Raw genomic sequence first — 27,205 nt, forward strand, 5'->3', positions numbered from 1 at the left:
AGTGAAAAACCTAAGAGCAAAAGAGGATTGGATGTTCAGATGCAAAAGCATATAATATGCCCAGCAGTGGTGTATTAAACAGGTAAGAGTAATAGGAGCTATTGCAAAATAAGGTAACACTTACCAGCAAGAGTAGTACAATCATCAATCGGATGATAGGCATGGAGTTATACCTGTCTGTATTGCTGCTTTTAAGGTACTAGACAAATAAAAAAACATATGAGATGACAGGCCAGTAGATATCTATATGGATATCCATCTATTTGTAAAGTATATAGCCTACCAGATGAAGATGTTGAGGATGAGTACATGTCCTAGAGGTCCCTGGGCGCTGGTACGGCCTGGGAAGCCGGCGCTCTTATGCCCCCCAACACACGTGCGGCGTCTGACGTCACCGCACGTGTGAGCAGACAGAAGGACCACTGCGCATGCGCAACTCGCAACCGTCTGTGGGCCTACAAGGTCCAGAAGACAGTGCGGGAGTGTCCATGTGACGTATGGGCTTACGTCACTGACACTAGCGCTGTACTGGAGAGCCGGTGACGGCCGTTTAGTACCCTGGAGGAGGAAGGATCAGCCGATCCCAGGATGCCGTGGCTCGGGGTGGGCAATTGCAATTAGCAATGCCCTCGGGTGTCAATACAGCCTCAGTACCCATAGAGGCTCAGGCAGCAGCGCCGAAGAGATCAGATGCCATCCGACTGGCTCCCCACAGCAGCTAGATGCGGGTGTCACAGTTGCCAACCCGGCAGGGGGATGGAAGAAAGGGGAGGGGGGGGGAGGCACCACCCAGGGGCGTGCGAGGCCAACCGAGGACATCCCAAGAATACTGGGAGCGGGTGGAAACAAGCTAGGGACCTGTGGAAAGTAGCCCGCACACCATGGGCATAGATAGAAGGGGAAAATAAACCAGGTCCAGAGCGTGTGTCCTATAAAGACAGGCATGACAGCTAGCAAATAGCAAAGATACATACATGGATATAACATGGTAATGAATCAATTACTGTAGAATTATAATTCAAAAAAAAAGGGGGGAGGTTTTTGAATAAACAGTAAAAAGAAAAATAGCAGATGATAGAGTGGGTGTAGTAAATAAGAGATATACATTATATATCAATGTCAGATATCAATAAATCAAGCTATATCCTAATCGATCAGGGTCCACCTTCGATGTGGAGAATGTTGATGGCGGGAGGAACACATTACATAATTGTGTATAGAAGTAACTCTATAACAAAACAGAAGCATATTACAAGAATGGCTTAAAGCTGATATATTCATTGAGTCCTGGGTGTCGGGTAGCATCCAGGGTGTGTATCCATTTGGTTTCTAGTTGTAACAGTTTTTGGTCAATATCACCGCCTCTAGCATGTGCAGGAACATGTTCAAGGGCTGTAAAGCTTACAACATGGGAATTAAAGTAATGATGGTCCGCTATGTGACGATTAATGGAAGTGGATGTCTTGTGTTTGTACAAAGGTTTGATGTGGTCACGAATGCGCACATTAAATGAACGTTTGGTTTTTCCGACATAGTAGCTGCCACAAATACATGTAGCCAGATATACTATGCCTATGGATTGACAAGTGACCTTGTGTTTGATTTTATACAATTGGCCATTTGGTAGCAGGGATTCACGTGCATCATAAATGTAATCACACATATCACAATGTCCGCAAGGAAATGTGCCAAAGGTTGTTAATGTGAGATCAGATTTAGGTGCATGATGACTGGTTATGATTTTATCTCTGAGTGATGGAGAACGTCGATAGGTAATTTGAGGCTCGGATTTGATATATTTTTTGATGGTGTTGTCGGCAGTAAGTAAAGGCCAGAACTTTCTGAGAATGTCCCTGACCTCACTGTAATGCTGTGAGAATTCAGTGATCACGCGGACAGGTTGAGGATCGTCCATGTTTTTCTTTGAGTAGATTAGTTTGTTTCTATCGAGTTTCTTAACTTTGTTGAAAGCTTGTTTCAACAACCTATGACTGTATCCTCTTCTTCTCAGTCTCTCATATAACTCCTGAGAGGCTGCAAAGAAGTCCTTGTCGTGGGAGCAATTACGTTTGATACGAAGATACTGACTATATGGAATACTATTGAGAAGTGGTTTTGGATGAGCGCTGTTGGCATGAAGGATGGTATTTCCAGATGTTTCCTTGCGATATAAAGCAGAAGAAAGATTGCCCCCTGCATCCAGCTGGATCTCCAGATCCAGGAAGGCAATCCTCCTCTGGCTACATTCCATTGTAAACTTTAAGTTGTATGAATTAATTCTAAGGGTATCAACAAATTTCAGAAGATGTTCGTGAGTGCCAGACCAGAAAAAAATCACATCGTCGATATACCTGTGCCACGATACAACGTGGCACAGGGAATCAGCGAGGTCAGTGTTGCCAAACAGTTCCCTTTCCCACCCCCCCAGGTACAGATTGGCGTAGGATGGCGCACACTTGGTGCCCATAGCTACGCCTTGTACCTGGAGGAAGTGGGAAGAGCCGAACATAAAGTGATTTTTTGTCAAAATAAAGTTTAAGAGGTCAGTGACAAAGTGGCCATAGGCCTCAAATTTGGGTCCTCTTTCTTGTAAGAAATTAGAAATTACTTTAATGCCGTTGTTATGAGGTATGGCGTTGTACAGACTCTCCACATCTAATGCCACCATCCAAACATCGGGTGGGAGGTGTAGATCTGCTAGAATGCGAAGTAAATGTAAAGTGTCCTTGACATAGGAGGGAAGGGCTACAACGTGTGGACTAAGATACTTATCCACTAACGCACTGGCGTTCTCAGTGAGACTTAAACACCCTGACACTATAGGACGGCCAGGGGGACATTTAAGAGATTTATGAAGTTTTGGCAGAGCGTAGAAAGTAGGTATTCTGGGGTCTTTTACATTTAGAAATTTCCAAGTGTTGGCATCAATGGTCCCTTTTTGGAAGGCCGAAAAAATAAGTTCATAGTATTCGGTAGCAAAGTTGTCTATAAGTGATCGTGAAATAGGTCGGTACCACTCTTTATTGTCCAGGATGTTGCGGCACATGGATTCATATGCCGCAACATCCATAACAACCACATTGCCCCCCTTGTCATTTGTCTAGTACCTTAAAAGCAGCAATACAGACAGGTATAACTCCATGCCTATCATCCGATTGATGATTGTACTACTCTTGCTGGTAAGTGTAGCTTACCTTATTTTGCAATAGCTCCTATTACTCTTACCTGTTTAATACACCACTGCTGGGCATATTATATGCTTTTGCATCTGAACATCCAATCCTCTTTTGCTCTTAGGTTTTTCACTCATAGGTACTCTACTTTGGACCCGACTTGTGATAAGAAGCAATTGCTACGTCACAAATCTAGTGTGTTCCCATGTCTCTCTAAACACTAATTGTAAGTTTTTAGATATACAATTTTTCTACCACATTATGGGTCTATGCCTTTATGTCCCAAATTTGAGGAATCTTTATAATCATTATATCCGTCTCCCCTTCCTTATAGAAAATTAACCTTGCCTGGTCCTCCTCTTTGCCCTCTGCAGCCTCCTAATGTGCCCTGCGCTCGGGTGGCCACTCCTTGGAGTTCCGTGTGTTCATCCCTGGTAACGTACAGGTAGCTTCCCTCTTCCATCTTGCGGGTTTTCCAACCTAGCGGAGGGTGGTGGGTGGTTGTGTGCTCCCTCTTTTTAGTGGGGTGCGATGTCCCGTGGGTACATCTCAGGCATATGTGTGAGGGTTCATGCATGACAGCCCGCAAATATAACATTACTTTTGCTTATTTTCACTTTTTCGGTTTATAGATGTTAGATTTAATTTGTTACTAACTTTGTTATATTTGGTATTGATTGTGAATATTTTGTTTCATAGATTATATAGTAGCGCTTTCAGACATAAACATCTGTCCCTGAAGAAGCCGTATCCGGCGAAACATGTAGGACTCTCATTATATATGTCTACGGAACTGGCCGCTACACTCTTCTGGCTGATTCCCGTAACATGTCGCTACAATTGTTTTTAATTGTCTGAATTCATATATGCACACCTTTTTGTCTTTTTATGAATTTCCTTAATAAAATGTTTATGTTTTTTATCTAAGTTAGTTTGTGTATTTTTGGCACCGCTATAATCCTTGAAATCCTCCCCCCCCTTTACATGCATTCTTTCATTAGTGGGATGAGGTGCTGTATTACACTGAGGACTACCCAACCACCTCTATTTTGTCTCTTATTAATAGTGCAAGGGAGTGCTAGAAGTCCTGTTATCTTGTATTGCCTATGACCCTGCTGAAGATTTCACTTAACTAGTGTCTGTGCACCAATATTTTCAGTTAGACAGGAAGTGATAGAATATCTCCTCACTGAGACCTCAGACAGCAATACAACCATTTAAACCTCTTCAATTTATCATGGATTAAATGTTTCTGGACACCAAAGATCAAGAAATATTTATTTTAAGATGTATAGCAAGAACTCCTATTTTCTAGATGCAACCAAAGGTAAAAAGCAAACTGTGTAATATACGGTAAGTAACATTCTCTGTTTGTCTAAGAATAGGACAAATCTCACCTTGAACATTAGTAGCTCAAGTATTTTGAAAGAAAAGGGCAGCCATATGTTCAGTGAACTAAACCTTTTACTTTGTATACTCTGGGGAAGGGATAGGACCTCAGAGAGCAAATCTGACAGAGGTTCTAATCTTCTCACACTTTACTAATCAAAGAGCTTTTATTGATGCCTGTGTCCTTCACTGGAGATATTTTCCAAACTTCTAGTCACAGTGACAACAGGGAGTGACAGGAAATTGGGGAAGACACACATTAATAAAAACCTGCCAGAGGTTCTAAACATTCCACATTTTGTCCAAAACTAAAACCTGGAATTTGCCCAGGATTCTTTATTATTTAAGGTTTTAGAATTTATCAAATTGTAAATATCATTCCCCTTTACCATTGCAATTATAGGGCAATAATCAAGACCAATAGGGTTTGGCATTTTGAGTGTGGGTGATGGATAGAACTGCCCCATAAAAGCTTTGCTTCATGTCTGGGTAAAGTAATGGATATTTTCTAAAGTTTATAGTGTTTTGTTTTTAAATTAAACTGACACATTTCAGAAGAGGGTTGAAAAGAATTGAAATTGTCATTTAATATCTTGACTTGAGGCATGTTGAATATTTTGGTGGCTTCATCGAGCAATTTATCCCTCCTGAGATGATCTGTAACAGAGAAGACGTGTCAGAATATTTAAAACATTTTACTAATTCGATGCCCTCAGGGTGTTGTGCGCAGGGGCCCTGGAGAGTGGGCTCAGTTGTAGTATGATTTCACAGCAGATCTATCATGAGAAAACGGTTCTATTGTTTTTAAACATGGTCTTTGGACATGAAGTCATCAGCTGACTGTCAGTGCTGCTCATCCAATCTTCATAGGTGGGTGCATACAGTGTTAGCACTTTATATATATCTGCATGTTTAGAGAATAATCCATTGTCCTCTTCAACGGGGATATGCTGATCTGGACACATGTGAATCAAGATGTCCTTTCATACAAAACCCCACCCTTTATGTCACTAGTTATCTGTTATATAATTTTTTATTGCAGTTTAAAAAAAAAACAGAAAAGGTCAACGGAGGCAATATGCCACCACTTCATTTGCCAGCCTTGTTCTACCACTCTGTCCCTACCACTGGCTGCTGAATGAATTATGGTAAATAAAGCCATTGTTTTCTTTCATTTTTCTCTTAGGTTGTGGGATGGTTATATATGAACTCCTATGACTTTTTCACAAAAAGAATTATAAGCTTGCATGCATTTTTGTCATGTGATCCGTTTGCATGCAACCAGTACTCATTTGAGTTCCCCTTTAAGTGTGTATTGTATGCCTTTTTGTGTACCATTCTCTAGGTGGCTGCTCTCCAAACTGAGATAACCAAGCAGCAGCAAGAATCTGCAGATGACCTGGCCAAAGCAGAACCGGCTCTACAGGCAGCCAATGCAGCTCTGAACACTCTGAATAGGGTACCTCTACACCCCTGAATATGATTATTGTCTCCTTTTTTTGCTGTAACAAATATGTTCTAAATTAGTTATCTTTCTTTATCCAGTTAAATCTTACAGAGCTGAGAACATTTCCAAATCCACCAGCCCCTGTCACCAATGTGGCTGCTGCCGTTCTTGTGCTTTTATCTCCTAATGGCAAAATACCCAAAGACAGAAGTTGGAAAACTGCAAAAGTATTAATGAGCAAGGTAAGGGTACTTGGCTTCATGGTCAAGGAGTCTAAAGCAGACTGATTTAGTTGCCTGTAGCAACGATCTGCAGTGATGGAGGATGAAAGGGACAGTCTAGTTGATTGCTATGCCAACAGTTATTCCTTTAGATGCATTTGATTGTAAATAGGTAACAATTGGTTTCTCAACAATTCCAGTTTGTGGTAGGAGCTTAGATGATTGTGATGGCAACTTTCTGAACTCCTTAAGGGGCAGGGACCGATGTAAATGGTTCGGTGAAAGTGCTTCTGAATATGTTGGCACTAAATGAGTAAAAAAAACAGTTTTCGCTTTTTTTTTGCTGAGATTACTAAACTGACCCAACTCATTTTTTCACACAAAAATCTGTTTGTAAATCTATTTTAGTTGCTAGAAAAGGCCAGTGGCTCACTTTATGTAGACCTTTATCCTATACGCTAGTTACTTTTCTACTAACTTGTGCCGCTGTCACTTGTCACATTGCAATGTGGATGAGCAGCAGATAATCAGCTCAGCATTTCCTGAAGTAATAATGGTAAAAAGAACACGAGATGGAAATGCCTCTTCACCCTTACCTAATGCCACAATTAATTCCATACATGAAGTGGCGCACTGTGCTATGTGGAGAGAGCACCTGTTATAAAGGTCAGGCCATTTCACTTGCTATTTAGCTATCATTTTTAAGGCTAATTTGCTACATCTGCTATGTTCAGTGTTCTTGGCTACTGTACATGTTATGCCACTTATTATTAGGGGGTCATGTTTACTGAAGCCTAAAATCGAAGATAAGTTAAGAAAGGCAAAAGAATTTAGACTTCATATGTTAATGTATGCATGTGCTTGAACATCTGCATACATCGCAACATTCCAAGCTAAAGTACACTTGGAGTTTTGAAGAAAACTAGATGTAGTTAAAGGGAATCTGTCATGATAGAATAATGGAGGCTGCCATTGTTGAACTCTTCTTTTGAGAATACTAGTTTCCTGGCTGTCATGCTTATACTTGCTTATACGGGCATTACAAGAAAGGGCCATAGACACCGAGAACCGCCTACGCCAGAACAACATCCGCATACTGGGCCTACCAGTGGGTAGGAAGGCACTAGGCCCACTGAATTCACTAAAAGGCTCCTGAGTGACCTGTTTGGCCTAACCAACCTGCCGGAAACCGACCCCTCCTAGGCCTGGGGCCCCACCGCGCCCTTTCTTGCTGTGGTTCCTCAATTACCAAGACCGGGATCTTATCCTGGCTGCTGCCCGGGCCAAGCCTGATATCAAGTATGAGGATACCAAGCTACTATACTTCCCGGACTATTCCCTAGAAATACAGCAGTGGCACAAATCCTTTACAGAAGTGCGCAAGAGGCTCAGAGAAAAGGGCATCCGCTTCAGCCTCCTCTACCCCAGCAGGATGAGAATAACTGATGGCGAACGTACATGCTTCCTTGAAAACCCTGAGGCTGCATTAGAATGTCTGGACACCCGCTGAAATTCACCTGGATGTCGCACAATATGGCCAAACTTTCATCTAGCTCCATGATACCAGCTAAGTACTCTACATATTTCCCCTGTGTGTTCCAATTATGATAGAGACCGAGGATTCCTTTTTCACGCTGCACCTCACCTCCTAGACTATCGACGTTGACTTCTCCATGTTACTCTGGAACTTTTCTTCCCTTTTTTTGCCAACTCCTGTTCTCCTACCTCCTGACCTACCCTCCTGGCCCTGGCTCCAGCGTTCCCTTCATATATCCCTATTGCTCCCAGTATATCACCCCCCCAGATCATATTTTTGTTGGTGTGGTTTTTCTCCCCCCCTTCCCCCCTTTATCTGGATCCAGTTGCTGCTAGAAGGCAACCTCCTATCCCACGTCCAAGAAATCTGGAACAACTTACCTTGTTACTTTTGTTTTTCACCTGTTTTCCCAACTGGAGGACTTTCGCTAGTTCTAGAACATAGCACTGAACTATTGCCAGTTATAGCTTAAGTTTTACATTTTTGGGTATAGGCCTGGTCTGTTCACCCCCAAGTTTTTCAGGGATGTCATCAGACAAAGGTAGGGACAACACCTTGTTTTCACCATGGTACAGTTTATACTATGTGTACATATACATGTTTTTTTGTTTTGTTTGGTTTTCCATTGGTTGTGATCAGGGCTTTGTTTCTGCCAGAACGCGTCGGAACGGCGTTCCACCACCTCTGGCACCCCGTCCTCTCCATCCAGTCACTGAACATAGAAGGCGGTAGAGGAGGTTTTTGCACTACTCGCTTCCTCCACCGGCTTCTGTGTCCTATTGTCAGTACATGTTTATATGTCAGTCAGTGCCCCGAGTCCCACTCTGTCCCGCCCAGCGGCTCACGTCCTGCCCAGAGGTTCCAATCCCGCCCAGCGGCTCCCGCCCCATCCCACCCAGCGGCTCCCGCCCTGCCCAGCAGCTCCCATCCTGCCCTGCACAGCGGCTCACGTCCTGCCCAGAGGCTCCTGTCCCGGACAACCCTACCTCCCTGGCAGACTTGTGCAGCTCAGAGCCGAGTAAAGTGTTCGGCTGGAACTGCAGTGTGGAAAAAAGCCTGGAGAGGAGGTGAGTGCACTGGAAACTATGAAGGAGTGGGGAGGGAAGGGGGGGCGAGTGGCACCTGCAGGGGGAAGTGACAGCTGTGGACCGCAGTGGGGGTGAATTTGTGAAGAGGGGGGTGAAGTTGTTAGAGCTGGAAAGGGGGAGAGTTTGTGCAAAGTGCTAAGTATTGGGGAGGGGGGGCAGGTGGTACAGTGGCAATAGCTGGTAAGGGGGGGTTGGCAGGTTGTTTGAAGGTGACAGGGGGTGAAGAGGTGAAAGTTGGAGAGCTGAAGAGATGAAATCTGTGGATTGGGGTAATCTGTAGATGGCGGTGCAGTAGTGAAATGTGGAAGGGGGGTAGAGGCAAGCTGTAGTTGTGGACTGGGAGTGTAAGCTGTAGATGTGGGGGCTGCAGAGTTGAGTTGTTGACAGGGGGTACAAAGGTGAGTTGTGGGGTTTGCTAAGATGACTTGTGGACAGGGGTGCAGAATTGAGGAGGGACAGGGAAAAGAAGAGGTGTGTTGCGGACGGAGGGAAGAAGTGGTGAGTAGTGAATGGGGGAAGAAGCGGTGACCTGTGGACTGAGGGAAGAAGAGGTGAGCTACAAGGGGAAGAAGAGGTGAGCCGTGGACAGGAAGGAAGAAGAGGTGAGCCGTGGACAGGAGGGAAGAAGAGGTGAGCCGTGGACAGGAGGGAAGAAGAGGTGAGCCGTGGACAGGAGGGAAGAAGAGGTGAGCCGTGGACAGGAGGGAAGAAGAGGTTAGCCGTGGACAGGAGGGAAGAAGAGGTGAGCCGTGGACAGGAGGGAAGAAGAGGTGAGCCGTGGACAGGAGGGAAGAAGAGGTGAGCCGTTGACAGGAGGGAAGAAGAGGTGAGCCGTGGACAGGAGGGAAGAAGAGGTGAGCCATGGACAGGAGAGAAGAAGAGGTTAGCCGTGGACAGGAGGGAAGAAGAGGTGAGTCGTGGACAGGAGGGAAGAAGAAGTGAGCCGTAGACAGGAGGGAAGAATAGGTTAGCCGTGGACAGGAGGGAAGAAGAGGTGAGCCGTGGACAGGAGGGAAGAAGAGGTGAGCCTTGGACAGGAGGGAAGAAGAGGTGAGCCTTGGACAGGAGGGAAGAAGAGGTGAGCCTTGGACAGGAGGGAAGAAGAGGTGAGCCGTGGATAGGAGGGAAGAAGTGGTAAGCCGTAGACAAGAGGTAAGAAGAGGTGAGCCGTGGACAGAAGGGAAGAACAGATGAGCCGTGGACCGGAGGGAAGAAGAGGTGAGCCATGGACAGGAGGGAAGAAGAGGTGAGCCGTGGACAGGAGGGAAGAAGAGGTGAGCCGTGGACAGGAGGGAAGAAGTGGTGAGCCGTGGACAGGAGGGAAAAAGAGGGGAGTCGTGGATAGGAGAAAAGAAGAGGTTAGCTGTGGACAGGAGAGAAGAAGTGAGCTGTGGACAGGGGAAAGAAGAAGTGAGCTGCGGATGGAGGGAAGAAGAGGTGAGCTGTGGACAGGGGAAAGAGGTGAGCTGTGGACAGGGTAAAGAAGAGGTGAGCTGTGGATGGGGGGAAGAAGTTAGCTGCAGATGGGGGGAGGAAGAGGTGAGCTGTGGAAGGGGGCATAGGTCAGCTGTGGACAAGGTGAGGTTTGAATGGGGGGGCACAGAGGTGAACAATAGATGGTTACATTGGGGGAGATATATAAGTGCTGTCTGCCGATTTTTTTTTTCTGTGCCCTGTGTGATACACGCACCTTTTCACTGCAGAGTACACTTTCCTGAGCCCTGTGTGTTATGCACTCCTAAGTGCCGCACTCTGTGCCTTTTGGGCCTACGCTTATTTGGCGCCACTTTACTTCTCTCCCCGTGGAACGACAGAATTAGGGGTGGAGAGTTGGCTGGGGAGGGTGAGTTCCTGCACCTATTTTCTGAGAAAAAAGTCCTGGTTGTGATTCTATCTGCTACAGGCTCTCTGGGTCCATGCTGCTCCTGAGATGTAATCCTAGGTCAAATGCGCTCCTCCCCACTCTCATCTCTTTACAAGTATACGATGGCCTCACGTGATATTCCCAATTTTAACATAACATCCTGGAATGTCCGGGGGCTCAATTCTAAATTTAAAAGAGTAGTGCTCTTCAAATACCTCAAAGTATACCCCCCCATATGGTATTACTACAAGAAACGCACCTCATGGGCAGAAAACTCCTTGCACTAAAAAAGCCATGGATTCAGAGACCCTTCCACGCCTCCTATTCCACTTATGCCATCTGTATTAATCAACAAATGTTTCCCATGTGTGGTGGAATAGGTTCACACTGACGCCCAGGCCAAATATGTGATTATGGCATTCCCTATTTGGGGCACTCGTTACATTGTCATAATATATACATCCCCCTCTCATCATCTATTTTATACACCATTCTGGAGAGGATCACTCCGTACTGCCTGCAAGGCTTTTACTTATGGGCGATTTTAATGCTATGCTGGCTCCAGACCTGGATAGACCTGTCCCCTCCAAACAATTCTCTATGGAACTGCTCACCTGGGACCGGGCAATGGAAGTAACCAAGGTCTGGAGATGGAAACATCCTACAGTCAGAGCCTACTCCTGTTTCTCCACCACATACAAAACATCCTCTCGAATCGACCTGGCCTTCGCAAACCCGACCATGATGTCAGATGTTTTAGATTCCACATACTTATCCAGTGGGCTCTCAGACCACCGTCCCTTACTCCTTAACATTCGCTCCCCCTCTTCCCGAAATTCTGCCCTTTGGCGTTTAGGTACTCATTGGCTCTCCCACGTCAACTTGAAAAATACCATCCCACCTCGCCTTGCAGAGTAGTGGTACCTCAACACCGGGTCCTCCTCCCCAGAAGTTACTTGGGATGCCTTCAAGGCTTTTACCAGAGGGCAGTACATTTTCTCTATTGCCGGAATCCGCAGAGAACAAGCCTCTACTACGACTGCCCTGCAAGACAATGTGAAAACCCAGACAGAAACATATGCTACTGACCCCACTGACACTCATTTTGACTCCCTCAGCGCAGCAAACCATGATTTGCACTTCCACTTCACCGAGGTTACCAGACTAGACCTTTACTGGAACAAACAGAGATTTTTTTGAACAGGGGAACCATAACGGTCGGCCCCTGACCGTGAAGAAAAAGATTCCAGGACCTGCAGGATCACATGTTTGAGGTCACCACATCCCAGAAATTGTAGGAAAAACACGAAACCCCCTTGATGGGTGGGACTTTTAAAGTGACCAAAAACAGTACTTGTATCATATAAAACAGAAGTTTATTACACAATCGTATATTCAATAAAAAGACTTAAGTCAAAGACAAAATAATACATTTATTCTTTTGTCTTTAATGACTTAAGTCTTTTTATTGAATGTCTAGAGGCACACAGCAGGGTTGCCCTTTCTCTCCAGCACTATTTAACATTGCGATGGAACCAATTGCGGAGGCCCTTCACACCTCCCTACACATCAAGGGACTGCATATTGGATGGCTGGAGGAGAGGGTTGCCCTGTATGTGGACGACCTCCTACTTTTCCTTAACGATGCAGAATCATCTCTCAAGGGGGCCTTACAGGTCCTTAACTCATTCTCTTCTATTACAGGCCTCAAAGTCAACTGGGCAAAGTCCCTTCTGTTCCCTATAGACCCCTTAGCCCACACTAATGCTCCTCCTGATGTCCCACTGCAGTGGGTTGAGAGCTTCAGATACCTTGGAGTGGTGTTCTCTAGGCAAGCTTCATGGAAAAAAGAGAAACTAGGCAAGCTCCAGATTTCATATCTCTAAATTTATCCCCGGTGTTCCAAGAGGTTCGGCTAAAGCTGAAGGCGTGGGAGTCACTACCCCTATCACTAATAGAACGTATAAATTTGATTCAAATTAAAATCCTACCTAAATTCACCTACTTATTTCGCCACTCCCCGCAATGGATCCCTAAATCCTTTTTCATCCGCCTGCATCGCCTCCTCGCCTCTTTTATATGGGGACCCCAATCCTCCCGCTATAGCTGGTCCACGCTAGTGTGTTCGACCTCCCAGGGAGGCCTGGCATGTGCAGATTTTTATAAATATTTTTGGCCACTGCTGCTTGGTGGCTCAATCCAGACATAACCAACTCCACAACTCCACTACCCTGGTTGAGGTGGCAGTGGTGAAATCCCTGGAAGCACTGAAATCCATGCGCACTAGACTACGTGCGTTGGGGGCTGGTCTCAAAATTGAACAATACCCTAAACATGCAATCTTTCCCAGTGCCCCCCTATGGTTAAACCCCATCTTCAATCATGTCTATAAATTATTATTATTATTATACAGGATTTATATAGCGCCGACAGTTTACGCAGCGCTTTACAACATTAGGGCAGACAGTACAAGTACAATACAATTCAATACAGGAGGAATCAGAGGGCCCTGCTCATAAGAGTTTACAATCTAGGAGGGAGGGTCAAGTTATACAAAAGGGTAATAGCTGTGGGGGATGAGCTAATGGAGAAAATAGTGCAGTTGTTAGATGGAGGCAGGATAGGCTTCTCTGAAGAGGGAAGTTTTCAGGGATCGCCTAAAAGTGGATACATTTGGAGACAGTCTGACAGATTGGGGTAGGGAATTCCAGAGGATAGGCGAGGCTCGGGAGAAGTCCTGGAGGCGGATATTGGAGGAGGTGATGAGGGAGCTAGAGAGCAGGAGGTCTTGGGAGGAATGGAGATGGCGATTAGGTTGGTATTTTGAGACTAGGTTAGTGATGTAGCTGGGGGCAGAGTTGTGGATGGCTTTGTAACTTATTGTTAGTATTTTGAATCTAATTCATTGGGTGAGTGGTAGCCAATGGAGGGATTGGCAGAGAGGAGGTAGCAGACACTGAGCGGTTTGTAAGGTGGATGAGTCTGGCAGCAGCATTCATGATGGACTGAAGGGGGATAGTCTATTTAAAGGTAAGCCAATGAGGAGTGAGTTGCAGTAGTCAAGGCGAGAGATAACCAGGGAGTGAATCAGGAGCTTTGTGGTTTCACTGGTTAGAAAGGGACGTAGTTTAGAGATGTTGCAGAGGTTGAGGTGGCAAGCTTTGGAAAGTGATTGGATGTGGGGCCGAAAGGAGAGTTCAGAATCCAGGATAACACCTAGCACCCTGACATGTGGGGACGGGTGGATGGTTTTGCCATTGCTCTTGACAGAGAAGTCAGGGGAAGAGGCACGTGGGGAAGGAAATATTATAAGCTCGGTTTTGGACAAGTTGAGTTTGAGGAAGTGGTGTGACATCCATACAGATATGTCTGTTAGTAAGTTAGTGATGCGTGAGGAGACTGATGGAGTGAGTTGAGGGGTGGAGAGATAGATTTATGTGTCATCAGCATAGAAATGATATTAAAAGCCGTGAGAGGCTATCAACTGACCCAGGGAAGAGGTGTAGATTGAAAATAAAAGAGGTCCAAGAACAGAACCTTGGGGGACCCCGACAGAGAAGGGAAGAGGAGTGGAGGAAGTAGAATTGTAAGTGACACTGAAGGTGCGTTGGGATAGGTAGGATGAGAGCCACTGAAGAGCACAGTCACGGAGACCGAGGGAGTAAAGTTTTTTGAGGAGGAGGGGGTTTTCAACTGTGTCAAAGGCAGCTGAAAGATCCAGAAGTAGGCGTACAGAATAGCGTCCATTGGTTTTTGCAGTTAGTAGGTCATTTGTGAGTTTTAAAAGAGCAGTTTCTGTGGAGTGTTGAAGCCGAAATCCAGATTGAAGGGGATCAAGAAGGTTGTTTTTAATGAGGTGGTCACTCAGTTGGTTGTAAACCAGGCGTTCAAGGAGTTTAGAGGAAAAGGGGAGCAAGGAGATAGAGCGTAGGTTGTTAAGATTGGTAGGGTCCAAGGACGGCTTTTTGAGTATGGGGGTGAACAGTGCATGTTTTAGAGCATCGGGGAAGATGCCAGAGGTGAGGGAGAGATTGAAGATGTGGGTTAGAGAGTGTAGGATGGGGTCAGAGGGTGACCGTAGCATTTGAGAGGGAATAGGGTCCAGGGGACAGGTGGTTAGGTGGGCGATAGAAAGGAGTTTAGCAACTTCGTCTGTAGTAGCAGATTTGAATAGGGGTAGTGTCAGTTGTACCTGTTGACATGGGGTCTTAGCTGGGGGAGATACCTGTAGAATAGAGATTTCATCACGGATTGTATCATTCTTGTTTTTGAAGTGATTAGCGATTTCCTGGACAGTGAGTAAGTCAGTGGGTAGAGGCGGTGGAGGACTAAGTAGAGAGTTGAAGGTAGAGAAGAGTTTACGGGGATTGGATGAGAAGGTGTTAATAAGAGTTGTAAAATAGGTTTGCTTGGCAGTGTGGAGGAAAGAATAGTATTTTTGGAGGGCATATTTGTATTGGTTGAAGTCTTTGAGAGACTTAGTCTTGTGCCACAGACGCTCAAGAGCGCGACTACGTTTTTTGAGAATTTTAGTGTCATCTGTTTGCCAGGGTTGTAGGGGTCGAGGCCTGATTCTGCGTGTAGTGAGGGGAGCGAGCTTGTCCAGGGTGGAGGACAGAGATTTATTGTAGATGGACGTGGCTTGGTTGGGGCAGGACAGGGGAGAGATTTTGTCATAGAGGTGATCAGTAGCAGAATAGAGGAGAGAGGAGTTGAAGTTGCGAAAGTTTCTACGTGTGATGGTTAGGCGATTGGAGGGAAAGGTGGTGGAAGACAGGGGGAGAGAGAAACTAATAAGGTGGTGGTCGGAGAGAGGAAAAGGATTGTTTGAGAAGTTGCATGGAGTGCATAGGTAGGAGAATACAAGGTCAAGCGTGTTGCCATCAGAGTGAGTAGAAGCCTGTACCCATTGCTTCAGGTCAAATGAAGAGGTTAGACTAAGTAGTTTAGAAGTAGCAGGAGTGTTTGTATTAACAGGCATGTTGAAATCACCGAGAAGGATTGTGGGATTTTTTAAAGAGAGAAAGTAGGGTAGCCAGGCAGAGAACTCATCAAGGAAAGTCGATAATGGTCCAGGGGGCCGGTAGATCACAGCAATTCTTAGGGAAGTAGGAGAGAATAGACGTATACAGTGGGCTTCGAATGATGAGAGGGAAAAAGAGGGAGGAGGGTGAATAACCTGGAAGGTGCTCTGGGGGGATAGGAGGAATCCCACTCCACCTCCCTTGCGTCCATTAGGCCTAGGGGAGTGAGTCCAGTGAAGGCCACCCTGGGAGAGGGAAGCAGGAGAAGGGGTGTCATATTCGTGGAGCCAGGTTTCGGTAAGAGCAAGTAGATTAAAGGAATTAGTGACAAAGAGGTCATGAACAGCAGTGAGTTTGTTGCAGACAGAGCGGCCGTTCCAGAGGGCGCAGGAGAGAGGGAGGCTGGTGTTGGGAAGAAGAGGAATGGAGACTAAATTGTGTAGATTGCGACTACTACCAGAGGGTGTAGGGTGATGGTGATGTGTGTGTTGGGCACAGTTAAATAAGGGGGGCCCAGGGTTTGGGGAAATATCTCCAGCGCTTAGGAGAAGCAGAAGAGTGAGAGAGGTAATATGAGAATATGATTTGTATGAGGGGACATGCTTCAGTATCCTGGGGGGTATGTTAGCAAGTGGGCTTAGAGTTAGAAAGAAAAATATATATATGTCTATGAATATTTGGATAAGAAATACCAGTAGTTTTATAAATTATTATACAGTACATGCTTCTTTATAGGTGGATGAATTCCTACAGAATTTGGTCAATTTTGACAAAGAACATATACCCGATGTAACAGTCAAGGCTATAAAAGATGATTACCTGAGAGATCCTGAGTTTAACCCAGAGTTTGTGCGTACAAAATCCTCTGCAGCTGCAGGTCTGTGCGCATGGGTTATTAATATCATTAAGTTCCACGAGGTAAGACCTTACAGCAGGGGAGTGAATAAAGATTAGCCTGTATGTCAAAGTATTAATATATTATTGCTGTTTTCCTCAATGTAGGCAGAATGATAATAATGTGCAAAAAGCAGTAACTCATTTTAGCCAATCAGATTTCAGTTTAAAAAAAGTTTTACTTTGGTAACAAAAAAGCTTAGTGAACCTCATCTTTGCTATTCGTGCTGCTTTTTTGTATAAGTTTGTTTGAATCATTTTAAGATCTCATGCACACTGAGCATTTGCTCAGCTCCTCTGGCAGGAGAAAAGCTGTTTAAAAAAACGCCATTAGAATGCATTAATGTGCAAACATGCAAATGCCTGTTCAGCATTTTTATGCTCAAACGTTCCTCTCCTAAATGCACTGGTGATTGTGATTTTTTTTCAGCTTGTAAACACTTCTCTTCTTATTCACTTGTAAATTTCCATGGACACACAGGCTAATGTAAAGATGCTTTTACATGCTGAGGAAAAAAAGGGGGCAAATGCCTGTAAAGGCCAGTGTGCATGAGGCCTTAGGGTTTGTATGTCTACGGTGAATTCATTTTTATATAAATGTTAGTTACGGTATGTGTAATATTTTTATAATTTTAGGCTATTAATCTTTTTTCCCAATGTAACATCATTAAGTAGAAAGTAAAAAAAAAATAATACTTCCATAACATTATTAATATTATTAGTATTATTATTATTATTCAAGTCTAACTCGAGCAAAAATTTTATTTTTTGTTTTGAATAGAGTGGGAGAGAGCTACAGTTTTTAATTTCTGTCCGTTATCCTATTGGGGAGATTTCCCTTTCTTCCTGTACCCTCAGTGGGAGAGATTTCACATTAGTTCTAGTCCTGGCAGGAAGTAGAGGAAATCTCCCTAGAGCCCCATACACACGATAGGACAAACTTTCCCTTGGATTTTTGTACAAAGGGCGTTGCCCATAAGTTTGTGTTGCATACAGACAGCAGGACTTTTCCAGCCAACTTTCACCAAATCACGTGGTTTTTCAGCTCTTTACCACCACCCTTTGGTCAACTTCTGTATTGTTGTCTGATATTGTGTCAATCTCGCCACTTTTATCGGCGAGATTGACACCTTGCGAGCCGGCTTCACACTTGGATCCCTACCAATGCCAGGCACTGTGTTTGGTATGAATCTTGAGGGGGAACTCCACGCCAAATTTTAAATAAAAAACCGGCATGGGTTCCCCTCCAGGGGCATACCAGGCCCTTAGATCTGGTATGGATTTTAAGGGGACCCCCCCTACGCCGAAAAAACGGCGTGGGGGTCCACCCAATATCCATACCAGACCCTTATGCGAGCACGCGGCCCAGCCGGTCAGGAAAGGGGGTGGGGACGAGCGATCGCCCCCCCTCCTTAGCTGTACCAGGCCGCATGCCCTCAACATGGGGGGGTGCTTTGGGGGAGGGGGGTGCCCTGCGGCCCCCCCACCCCAAAGCACCTTGTCCCCATGTTGATGAGGACAAGGGCCTTCTCCCGACAACCCTGGCCGTTGGTTGTAGGGGTCTGTGGGCGAGGGGCTTATCAGAATCCATGAGGGGGCCCCCAGATCCCGGCCCCCCACCCTTTGTGAATGAGCATGGGGTACATCGTACCCCTACCCATTCACCTAGGGAAAAAGTGTCAAAAAAACACAGTACACAGGTTTTTAAAGTAATTTATTAGGCAGCTCCGGGGGTCTTCCGAATTCGGGGTCTTCTTCCGACGTCGGGGGTCTCTCCGGCGTCTTCTCCCGGTGTCCGGATCTTCTGCCAGCTCCTCCACTATCTCCTGCCGCTCTTTTGCTAGCGGTGGCCCGGACTTCTCGATCATCTTCTTTCCTCTTCTCTTCTTCCTATGTTGACACGACACTCTCTCCAGCTGGAATGCTCTCTGAGCACTGCGCAATGGACCCCGCCCCTTATGAGGTCACAGTCCTGGGGCATGCTGGGAATGTGATCTCATAAGGGGGTGTGGTCATATGATGACATGACCACGCCCCCTTATGACCTCACCGTCCCGGCATGCCCCGGGACTGTGATGTCATAGGGGGGTGGGGTCACCACCTATATAAGTCATAGCGGAGCGCTCAGACAGCATTACAGCCGGAGAGAGCGTTGTGTCAACATCTCTGGAAGAGAAGAGGGAAGAAGACATCTCTGAAGACTGGGCTCTTCCGCTAGCAAAAGAGCGGCAAAAGAGCAGAAGATAGCGGAGGAGCCCGGCAGAATGAAGAAGGCATCAGAGAAGAACCGGAGAGCGTGGAGACGACACCGGAGAAAGGGAGGAGGCCTGAGAGACCCCCGAAGTCGGCAGAAGACCCCCGAAGTCGGAAGAAGACCCCCGGAGCTGCCTAATAAATTACTTTTAAAACCTGTGTAGTGTGTTTTTTTATTGACACTTTTTTTCCCTAGGTGAATGGGTAGTACATACTGATTCACATAGGGTGGGGGGCCGGGATCTGAGGGCCCCCTTATTAAAAGGGGCTCCCGGATTCCGATAAGCCCCCGCCCGCAGACCCCGACAACCAACAGCCAGGGTTGTCGGGAAGAGGCCCTTGTCCTCATCAACATGGGGACAAGGTGCTTTGGGATGGGGGGGCCGCAGGGCGCCCCCTTCCCCCAAAGCACCCACCCCCATGTTAAGGGCACGCGGCCTGGTATGGCTTGGGGGGGGCACTCCCCAGAACAGTAATAGAGGGGAAATCTTCCAATGGGGACACTAGTTCTGGTGACATGGGGGGCCCAAGGGTTTCCCTCAATTTGGCTCCGAAGAAGCTCACCTGACGAGTGAAACGCATCAGCATGACGTCATCACATCTGTGATGTTAGGACACAGTTCGTCTCCCATGGACACTTTTCTTTCCCCTGGAAATTAACCGTGGCTTGCGGAACTAGCTGAGCGGTGCATTTGGAGGTTGCAGCATGTGGTGCTTGGTGTGCAGGGAGCAGGATCACTCCCCCCTGTGAAGATAGGAGGACGGTTTGGTGTCATCTGCAGTGGCACGGGAACACTGGGGAGTGATGAGCTATATTGGAACTAGCTACACCCTGTTGGGTTTATACATCCACCCCTCTGCTGACATCCCCTCACCAAGCCTATCCCCGCTGCACACGAGCCATGGCCACAAGCAGGACAGTATATACGGAGGCTGTAACGTGTGATGCTGGATGTGCAGGGAGTGGGATATCCCCCCCCTCTTATCACCCTCGTTGATATACTGTCATCAAGCGTATCCTTTACGTCACACACACGGGCCTATAGTCCCTAGCGATTTATCTCCATCCCAGGAAATTGCTTTACCTACGTACTTTATACCTACGCAGTATCACTACCAACACATATATGGGATTTATGCCAATGTCCTGGAACTGTAATAGGCTTAATCAACCTGTGCATACCTTATTTAAATTTTTGGTCTGCACCGATTGACCAGTTGAACACCATATTGATCCCCTATTACCTTCCTCACTGTGGTCAGTATGCCTGTGAAAACATTTGTGGTTTGAGGCTATATTGGACTTTAATAGTACTATAACACTTGAGATGCAAAAGTAGATAAAACAAATAGAGTTTTATTAAATTAACATCAACATATTAAAACATATAGATTTTAAAACAACTCTGTAAATTCATACATATTGGGTGCAGCTGGAAAGAATGATAGTACCAGTTCACCCTGTAACAATCATATTGGCATGCTCGAAATGTTTCGCGGGTAATTCACCGCTTCTTCAGGAGCTTTGTTTGCATATATATATATATATATATATATATATATATATATATATATATATATAGTTATTAAAACAGAGATATTGTATAATACTACAAAGAGAGAGAGAAAATCATATTAATCACAATAGAAACAATAAAAATATCACACGATTAGATAATAACATTGTGGTAATGGCGGGTGAATTCCTTTGGACTCTTTGTCCATTTATGTATATTTCCCTCAATTTGCAGGGATTTCCTCTCATTGCCTGTTTTGGGACATGAAATGAAGCTAAATTTCCCCAATGGGGTACAGATTGCAAAAAAAAAAAAAAAAATCTGACAGGGGTTATAACCATCCCTTATTCCATCCAAAATGGAAAAATAAAAGTTTTAGCTATAGTTCTACTTTAAATAAAAGACTTTCTTTTAAATAAAGTGTTCAACAATCTAGTAACCTGTACCAGTCAATTCATTTTCAGGTATGTGTCACCATTTCATTGAAAAGTACTGTATATTCTAATCGGTTTGTAAGCGTAACATCACTGTTCACCTTTTAGCTTGATATGTTATAATGCAGGGGTCTCCAAACTTTTTAAACAAAGGGCCAGTACACTCTCCTTCAGAGTGTGTGTGTGTGTGTGGGGGGAGGGGGGGGGGCTGGACTGAGGCCAGTGGGAGTAGAAAAAGGGCTGGTGTCAGCGGGAGTAAACAATGCCCTTTTGTTGGTGTCATTGGGAGGAATTGTGCCCCATTGTTGATGTCATTGGGAGGAATTGTGCCCCATCGTTGATGTCATTGGGAGGAATTAAGTCCCCTTGTTGGTGCCATTGGAAGGAATTGTGCCCCATTGTTGGTGTCATTTGGAGGAATCGTGCCCCTTCTTTGGTATCAATGGGAGGACATATGCCCAATTTTTGGTGTCAATAGGAGGACACATGCCCAATTGTTTGTGTCAGTGGATGGAATAGTGCCCCAGGGGCCAGATAAAAGCATGCAAAAGGCCACATTCAGCCCCGGGGCCGCAGTTTGGAGACTACTGTTATAATGTATGAAAACTGTGCTAGAGGAAACAGAGACTCTCCAGTTCAGCCTTCCAGTTGCTAATTTGTATTAACCTTTGGCAAATGTCCCTTTTTTAAAAATCCTTACAAAAACACTGCATACTGTATATGGAAAAGCAGATGTCAGAAGAAAAGGGAATATAGAAAAGCTGTTCTATACATAAAGGACATACATAGAGGAAGCAGCACTTATGCTTCAGCCCAATAACCTCATGGGCATCCACAGTGCTGTGCCCTAGGGGATTATTCTCTATTCTTTATGGCATGCAGAAAGTGTGCAAAGTCCTATAACCTATAGAATCCAAACAAACTAACACTACCTCTAAGCTGACTCAAGTAAACTGAGATCTGATTGTTTGCTAGGAGTTCAGCATTTTTCATATTATCGTATCTTTTGCATTGCCTGGCATCATGAATATGTTAATGCTCTTAGGCTCAAAAGGCCTTTTACATCATAAAGGCCATACTACATAATTTATTCCCACTGGGCCAAGCTGATCAAAAATTGTTTTGGCTTCCTTTACAAGCTGTTTGTTGTACTGACTTTGCTGTTTCCTTTCCACTTTCTCCTCTAATTTGATATATATGGGAAACTAAACTTGGGAGTGGTGCAATGTGTATGATTAAAGGCTTTGTTCATCCTCATATGTCAATCTATTAACATGCTGTTAACTGAAATGTTTGCATGATGTATTTTGTCAGCACTGGAGCATTTATCACAGGTGGGTATAAAACTTAGACAAAGGTGTATGTCCTCATTAATTGTGAAAGGTCCTATTCATCTTACACAAGCATAATTAATGCTGCATAATTTTTCACTATTTGTCATGATGAATATTTCGTTTTCTCTGTGTTATTTATCAATCTGCTCTCATATCTTCTGGATACTTCAACAAGATGTATGTAAGTACTTTATTTCTTATTGTGCTAGAATGACTTCACAAAGTGTGGAAGTGTTAATGTTTCATACTTTTTCTTGTCTACAATATATATCTCTAGAGAATTTCAGATCATATCAATCATTACTGAGGCTTTGGTTTGCAAGGTGGGCAAAATGGTTTATCATAGTAGGTGGGCTTTAAGGATATGAAAGTCATCACTGGTTTGGAATATAAAGCTATTGTGACATGTCACATTGATTTTTCACACTATCATTATACTAGATTGTTGTTATGTCATTTTCCAGAGGCACAGGTATTTGTTTGTGTCGATGCACGCATTGTGCACCTCCATTGATACTTATATGATAGTTGTGATTTTTTTTTTACACTCCTTAGCAGGGTCATGCAACCAGACTAATCCAAGATAAGAAGTCATCCTAAGCACAGGGTGATCATATCAGGTGTACACACAACATGACTGGCAGCCTCCACACATTTATCTATGCTTGTGAAACCTGCATACATGAAATGATGGGTTCCCCATCTTACCCATTTTAGACGAGTTAGGTGACAATTATGATGTCTACAAAGAAAAACTGCAGATAGTTGCTTGCAGCACTAGTGATTAGTGGGGAGGGATCTTTTGGTTGATTGTATTGTGCCCCCCTTTTTTTAATGGAAATTGACGTTTGCTTGGACAATCTGAGGATGCATATTGAAAGAAGAATAATTTTCTCTATTGTCCATTGATGGACATAGCTTGATAATTAACCACTTCACATCCAGGGCAATTTTTAATTTTTTCACACATATGTTAAAATCTGCATTTGTGCCTAAAAATTATTTCAGGCTCCTTCAGAAAAAAAGTTCCAGGAGTTCCAGGCTCCTTCAGGAAAAAATAAAGGTCAGCAGCTACAAATACTGTAGCTGCTGACTTTTAATATTAGGGCACTTACCTGTCCAGGCATCCAGTGGTGTCCTCATCTGAGCGATTATTCAATCGGGTGCTGGCACCGCCATCTTGACTAAGGGAAAATGGCAATGAAGCCTTGCGGCTTCACAGCTGGATTCCTTCTGCACATGCACCAAGTGTGCTGCACTTTGTGAATGGGCCGCAGTCTTCTGGGACCTGTGAAGTGTCCGAGAAGGCTGTGGGGAAAGGAGGGGGGGCAAACTTACGACTCAAGTTGCCGTGGCAAAACCAGGTACCCACTCCCCCCCTAAAGGTGCCAAATGTGGCAGCAGAGAGGGGGAGGCAGACAAGCTGGGCTTTCCCTTTTGGGTGAAGCTCCACTTTAAAACCCACCAAACAATTATATATTTTCTGAAAGCAGAGGTCCTGTAGAAAAATGGTGGCAGTTGCAATTTCTTCATGTCCGTCAAATGCTTATCAAATCTATGGAAAGAATACACTAAAATACATTTTAGTGCACACAACCACAATATAATATACAAACATTTAGTAAAATATAAAAAATGGAATTGCATCAGGTAAATAGATACCAAACATGTCAAGCCTTAAAATTATGCACACCTGTGAAATGGCACAAAAATGATGGTACCCATAATGGTCCATAAGCAACTAAAGTTTTACATGTTAAAGGGTAACTCCACATTTGTGGGTTAAAAAATAGCAAATAAAACTTTTTATAGCATATACAATTGCTACACAAGCCATATTGTAATTAAATGATATTAAAAACTACCTTTCAATTTAAAACTGCAGCACTATAATTTTCAGTAAAATGCAATGCAATATGGCAACCTGGAGACCTTCTGTACACAGTAGTATGTGTACAAGTGTGCACTAAGATACAAGTCAGATTTTGGGCATCCCCTGCAACAAAAAAATACATTTTAGGTGAGCTACTCCCAAATAGAAATCATGTCCAAAGGAATGCAGACCCTGACACTTTCCTGGTTAGAACCCAAGTGCAGCAGCTGATTGATAATTACAGATTGACTCTAATTCAATTCAATTTGCAAGTGAACACAAACAAACAGCTCTTTCTTTAGAATAACAAACGGTAGGAATCTGCAATAAAGTTTGTTTCTTTCAACATAGAGTTAATCGGGAACACATGCCGACCCTTTACAGTACAGTAAAAGTGATCAGGCGGCTCTACGGGCTGAAAAATATGGTAGCAAATGCACAACTGCGGCTGCATGTTTTACCCACTTAAAGTCCAGGACTTGCCTATACACTATATTGTCAAAAGTATTGTGACGCCTGCCTTTACACACACATGACCTTTGATGGCATCCCAGTCTTAGTCCTTAGGGTTCAATATTGAGTTGGCCATCCTTTGCAGCTATAACAAGTTCGACTCTTCTGGGAAGGGTGTTCACAAGGTTTAGGTGTGTGTCTATGGGAATGTTTGACCATGCTTCCAAAAGTGCATTTATGAGGTCAGGCACTGATGTTGGACGAGAAGGTCAGTCTCCGTTCTAATTCATCACAAAGGTGTTCTATCGGGTTGAGGTCAGGACTCTGTGCAGGCCAGTCAAGTTCCTCCACCCCAAACTCACTCATCCATGTTTTTATGGACCTTGTTTTGTGCACTGGTACAAATAATTTGGTCTTAAGGCGTCAGCATACCAAGACATTTTGGACAATTTCATGCTCCCAACTTTGTGGGAACAGTTTGGGGATGGCCCCTTCCTGTTCTAACATGATTGCGCACCAGTGCACAAAGCAAGTTTACTGTGACTGTAGAACGTCACCAAGAGACAGATTTCGGTATCGTAGTTTGTTGCCATTTCACAGCATGCCCAATTTAAAATCTTGACATGTATCTATTTACTCGACGCATCATCATCTTTTATATTTTACAAAACAATTGTTTATTACAAAGTATGTAAAAAGACAATACTTAATACGTAATATCTGATAATTTGCATTTAATAAATAACTTCACAAATATTGTGTGACATAAAAAATTGCAACAGCCACCTTTTTATTCTGCAGGGCCTCTGCTTTCAGAAAATATGTAATGTTGGGGGTATTGCCTGCTGCACGAGACATGTTGCAGCCACAAAGTAAGGCATTATGGCTGCAACCTTGTCCAGTCGCTGTTACATTTTAGGGGGGATGATCAAGGGACAGTGAAAAGCAAGGCTCAACCTTGCAATCACTTGAAAAAACATATCTCATGTCAGGTCCCTTATAACAAATCCGGTCATTGTTGCCCTATGCCCCATGAGCGATTACATGCAACTGACTTTAAATATCTGCAGGAGCTTTCAATGGGGCTTCCCAACTGCAGCTTATAATAGAAAAGCTCCACTGGGTCTTCTTCAGATATTCGCAAACAGCACCATTGTCAAGTGTAAATGGGGCCTTAGGTAGTTCATCTAATGTCATCTGTGTTTAGACTCTGCCTACATCCCATTTTAGACCTCTTGGTAAACTTTATCTAAATAGTGTCTGTGTTGCCTTGTGCAACCAATCAGATTCTCTTTTTTTAATTTTCTTGGTCATGTAAGAAAATGAAAAAGTTAATATATAAGATTGCAACACAGGCACTTGCTTTTTCAATATTTTTAATCAGATTTGTATTTCCCTATATAGACTCCTGTCAAATAAAGCCAGACATAAATATGAGAATAGCAATGTCACTAGTGGATTTGTACTCTTCTCCAGCTTTGCCTGCAGTTACAATAACGCTATTTATTTTTTAAATAAAAAATATTGGTAACACTTTGTACTTTTTATTATGATAAATATTTTACTGGAGAACAGCAAGAACTTTTAAAGGAAGTGTGAAAGTCAATTTGTATTCTAATTAATTAAATTCCTCTGTGAACTGACCAGGACGGCAGTAAAGGAGCATTCATTCTTCATCTTGTGACATCTTCCTACCTCATCTCTGGCTCAGATTTCTCAGATCATGGTGGTTTATATAAAGCTGTGGAAGATAGGAAAATGCTGTATATGGGAGGGTATTAACTGCTCAGTAGCGTGAGTGCTTGGTGACAAATGCCTCAATCTAAAGCATATTAAAATCAGTGAGGTTGATTTTACAAAGGAGTTCACTTTGAAAGTAATTTTTTCGCTTGTGAATGAGTTGAAGATAAGTGAAAATCCACTTTACAAAGATTATCTATTTGTGTACAAGAGAAATAAAAATCAGGATTGGCTGGTTGCCGTCAGCACTGCTTCTTCTCATTCACTAACTGAAAATTCACTTTGTAGAGTAAACATACTCCTCTAGTAAATCAACCGTAAGGTGTTGCAAATGAAGTGACCGTCAACATGTTAATAACGTAAAGGTTAGCAAATTTATGTTACCCATTTAGGTAAAGAGCTGGTTCACATAAAAGTAATATTTCAGTTAAACAGTTTCCCATCTTTAATATTAGGAGGTGGAATAATGCACCATCGCTGGGCTCATTGGAAGGAATAGAAGTCCCATCGTTGGTGTCAGTGGGAGAAATAGTTCCCTGTTGTTGGTATCAGTGGGAACCTCATTGTTGGTGTAAGTGAAAGGAATAGTGTCTCAAGGGCCAAACAAAGACAAGCAAAGGGCCGTATCTGGCCCCCAGGCCGCAGTTTGAAGACCACAGGGCTAAGCCATCTTTTAGTGTCTTATATCTATTGAGGAAATGAGAGCTCCCCTTCATAGTTCTTTGCTGTTTGCCTGCACACTTTGGAGTTTTAGGTGTTTCTGCTTATTTAGGGGTGTTCTTCTCCCTCAATTTCATTCTTCATAATATATAATATAAATTAAGGATTCAGCAAGGAGAGTTGGGCTGCTTTTTAATGGCCACAGCAGGTGTGCAGACCCAGCAACTGACACAGAGCTCTCACCAATAGAGCTCACAAGAGGAATAAGGAACTGTTATGCCCTGTACACACGGTCAGACATTGA

At 44.1% G+C, this 27,205-nt stretch overlaps 1 protein-coding gene across 1 annotated transcript in view; it reads left to right on the top strand.

The window, feature by feature from the left end:
- Positions 1-27,205, top strand: part of LOC141148076 (dynein axonemal heavy chain 11-like) — a 1,034,097-nt gene that overhangs the window by 735,186 nt on the left and 271,706 nt on the right. Inside the window, exons 63-65 of the mRNA XM_073635228.1 lie at positions 5,908-6,021; positions 6,108-6,251; positions 16,479-16,661. Coding sequence (XP_073491329.1) covers positions 5,908-6,021; positions 6,108-6,251; positions 16,479-16,661 — 441 coding nt within the window. The remainder of the gene's footprint in view (positions 1-5,907; positions 6,022-6,107; positions 6,252-16,478; positions 16,662-27,205) is intronic.

The sequence above is a fragment of the Aquarana catesbeiana genome, linkage group LG06 (genome assembly GCF_042186555.1).
Source record: "Aquarana catesbeiana isolate 2022-GZ linkage group LG06, ASM4218655v1, whole genome shotgun sequence".
In the NCBI taxonomy this organism is placed as follows: Eukaryota; Metazoa; Chordata; class Amphibia; order Anura; family Ranidae; genus Aquarana; species Aquarana catesbeiana.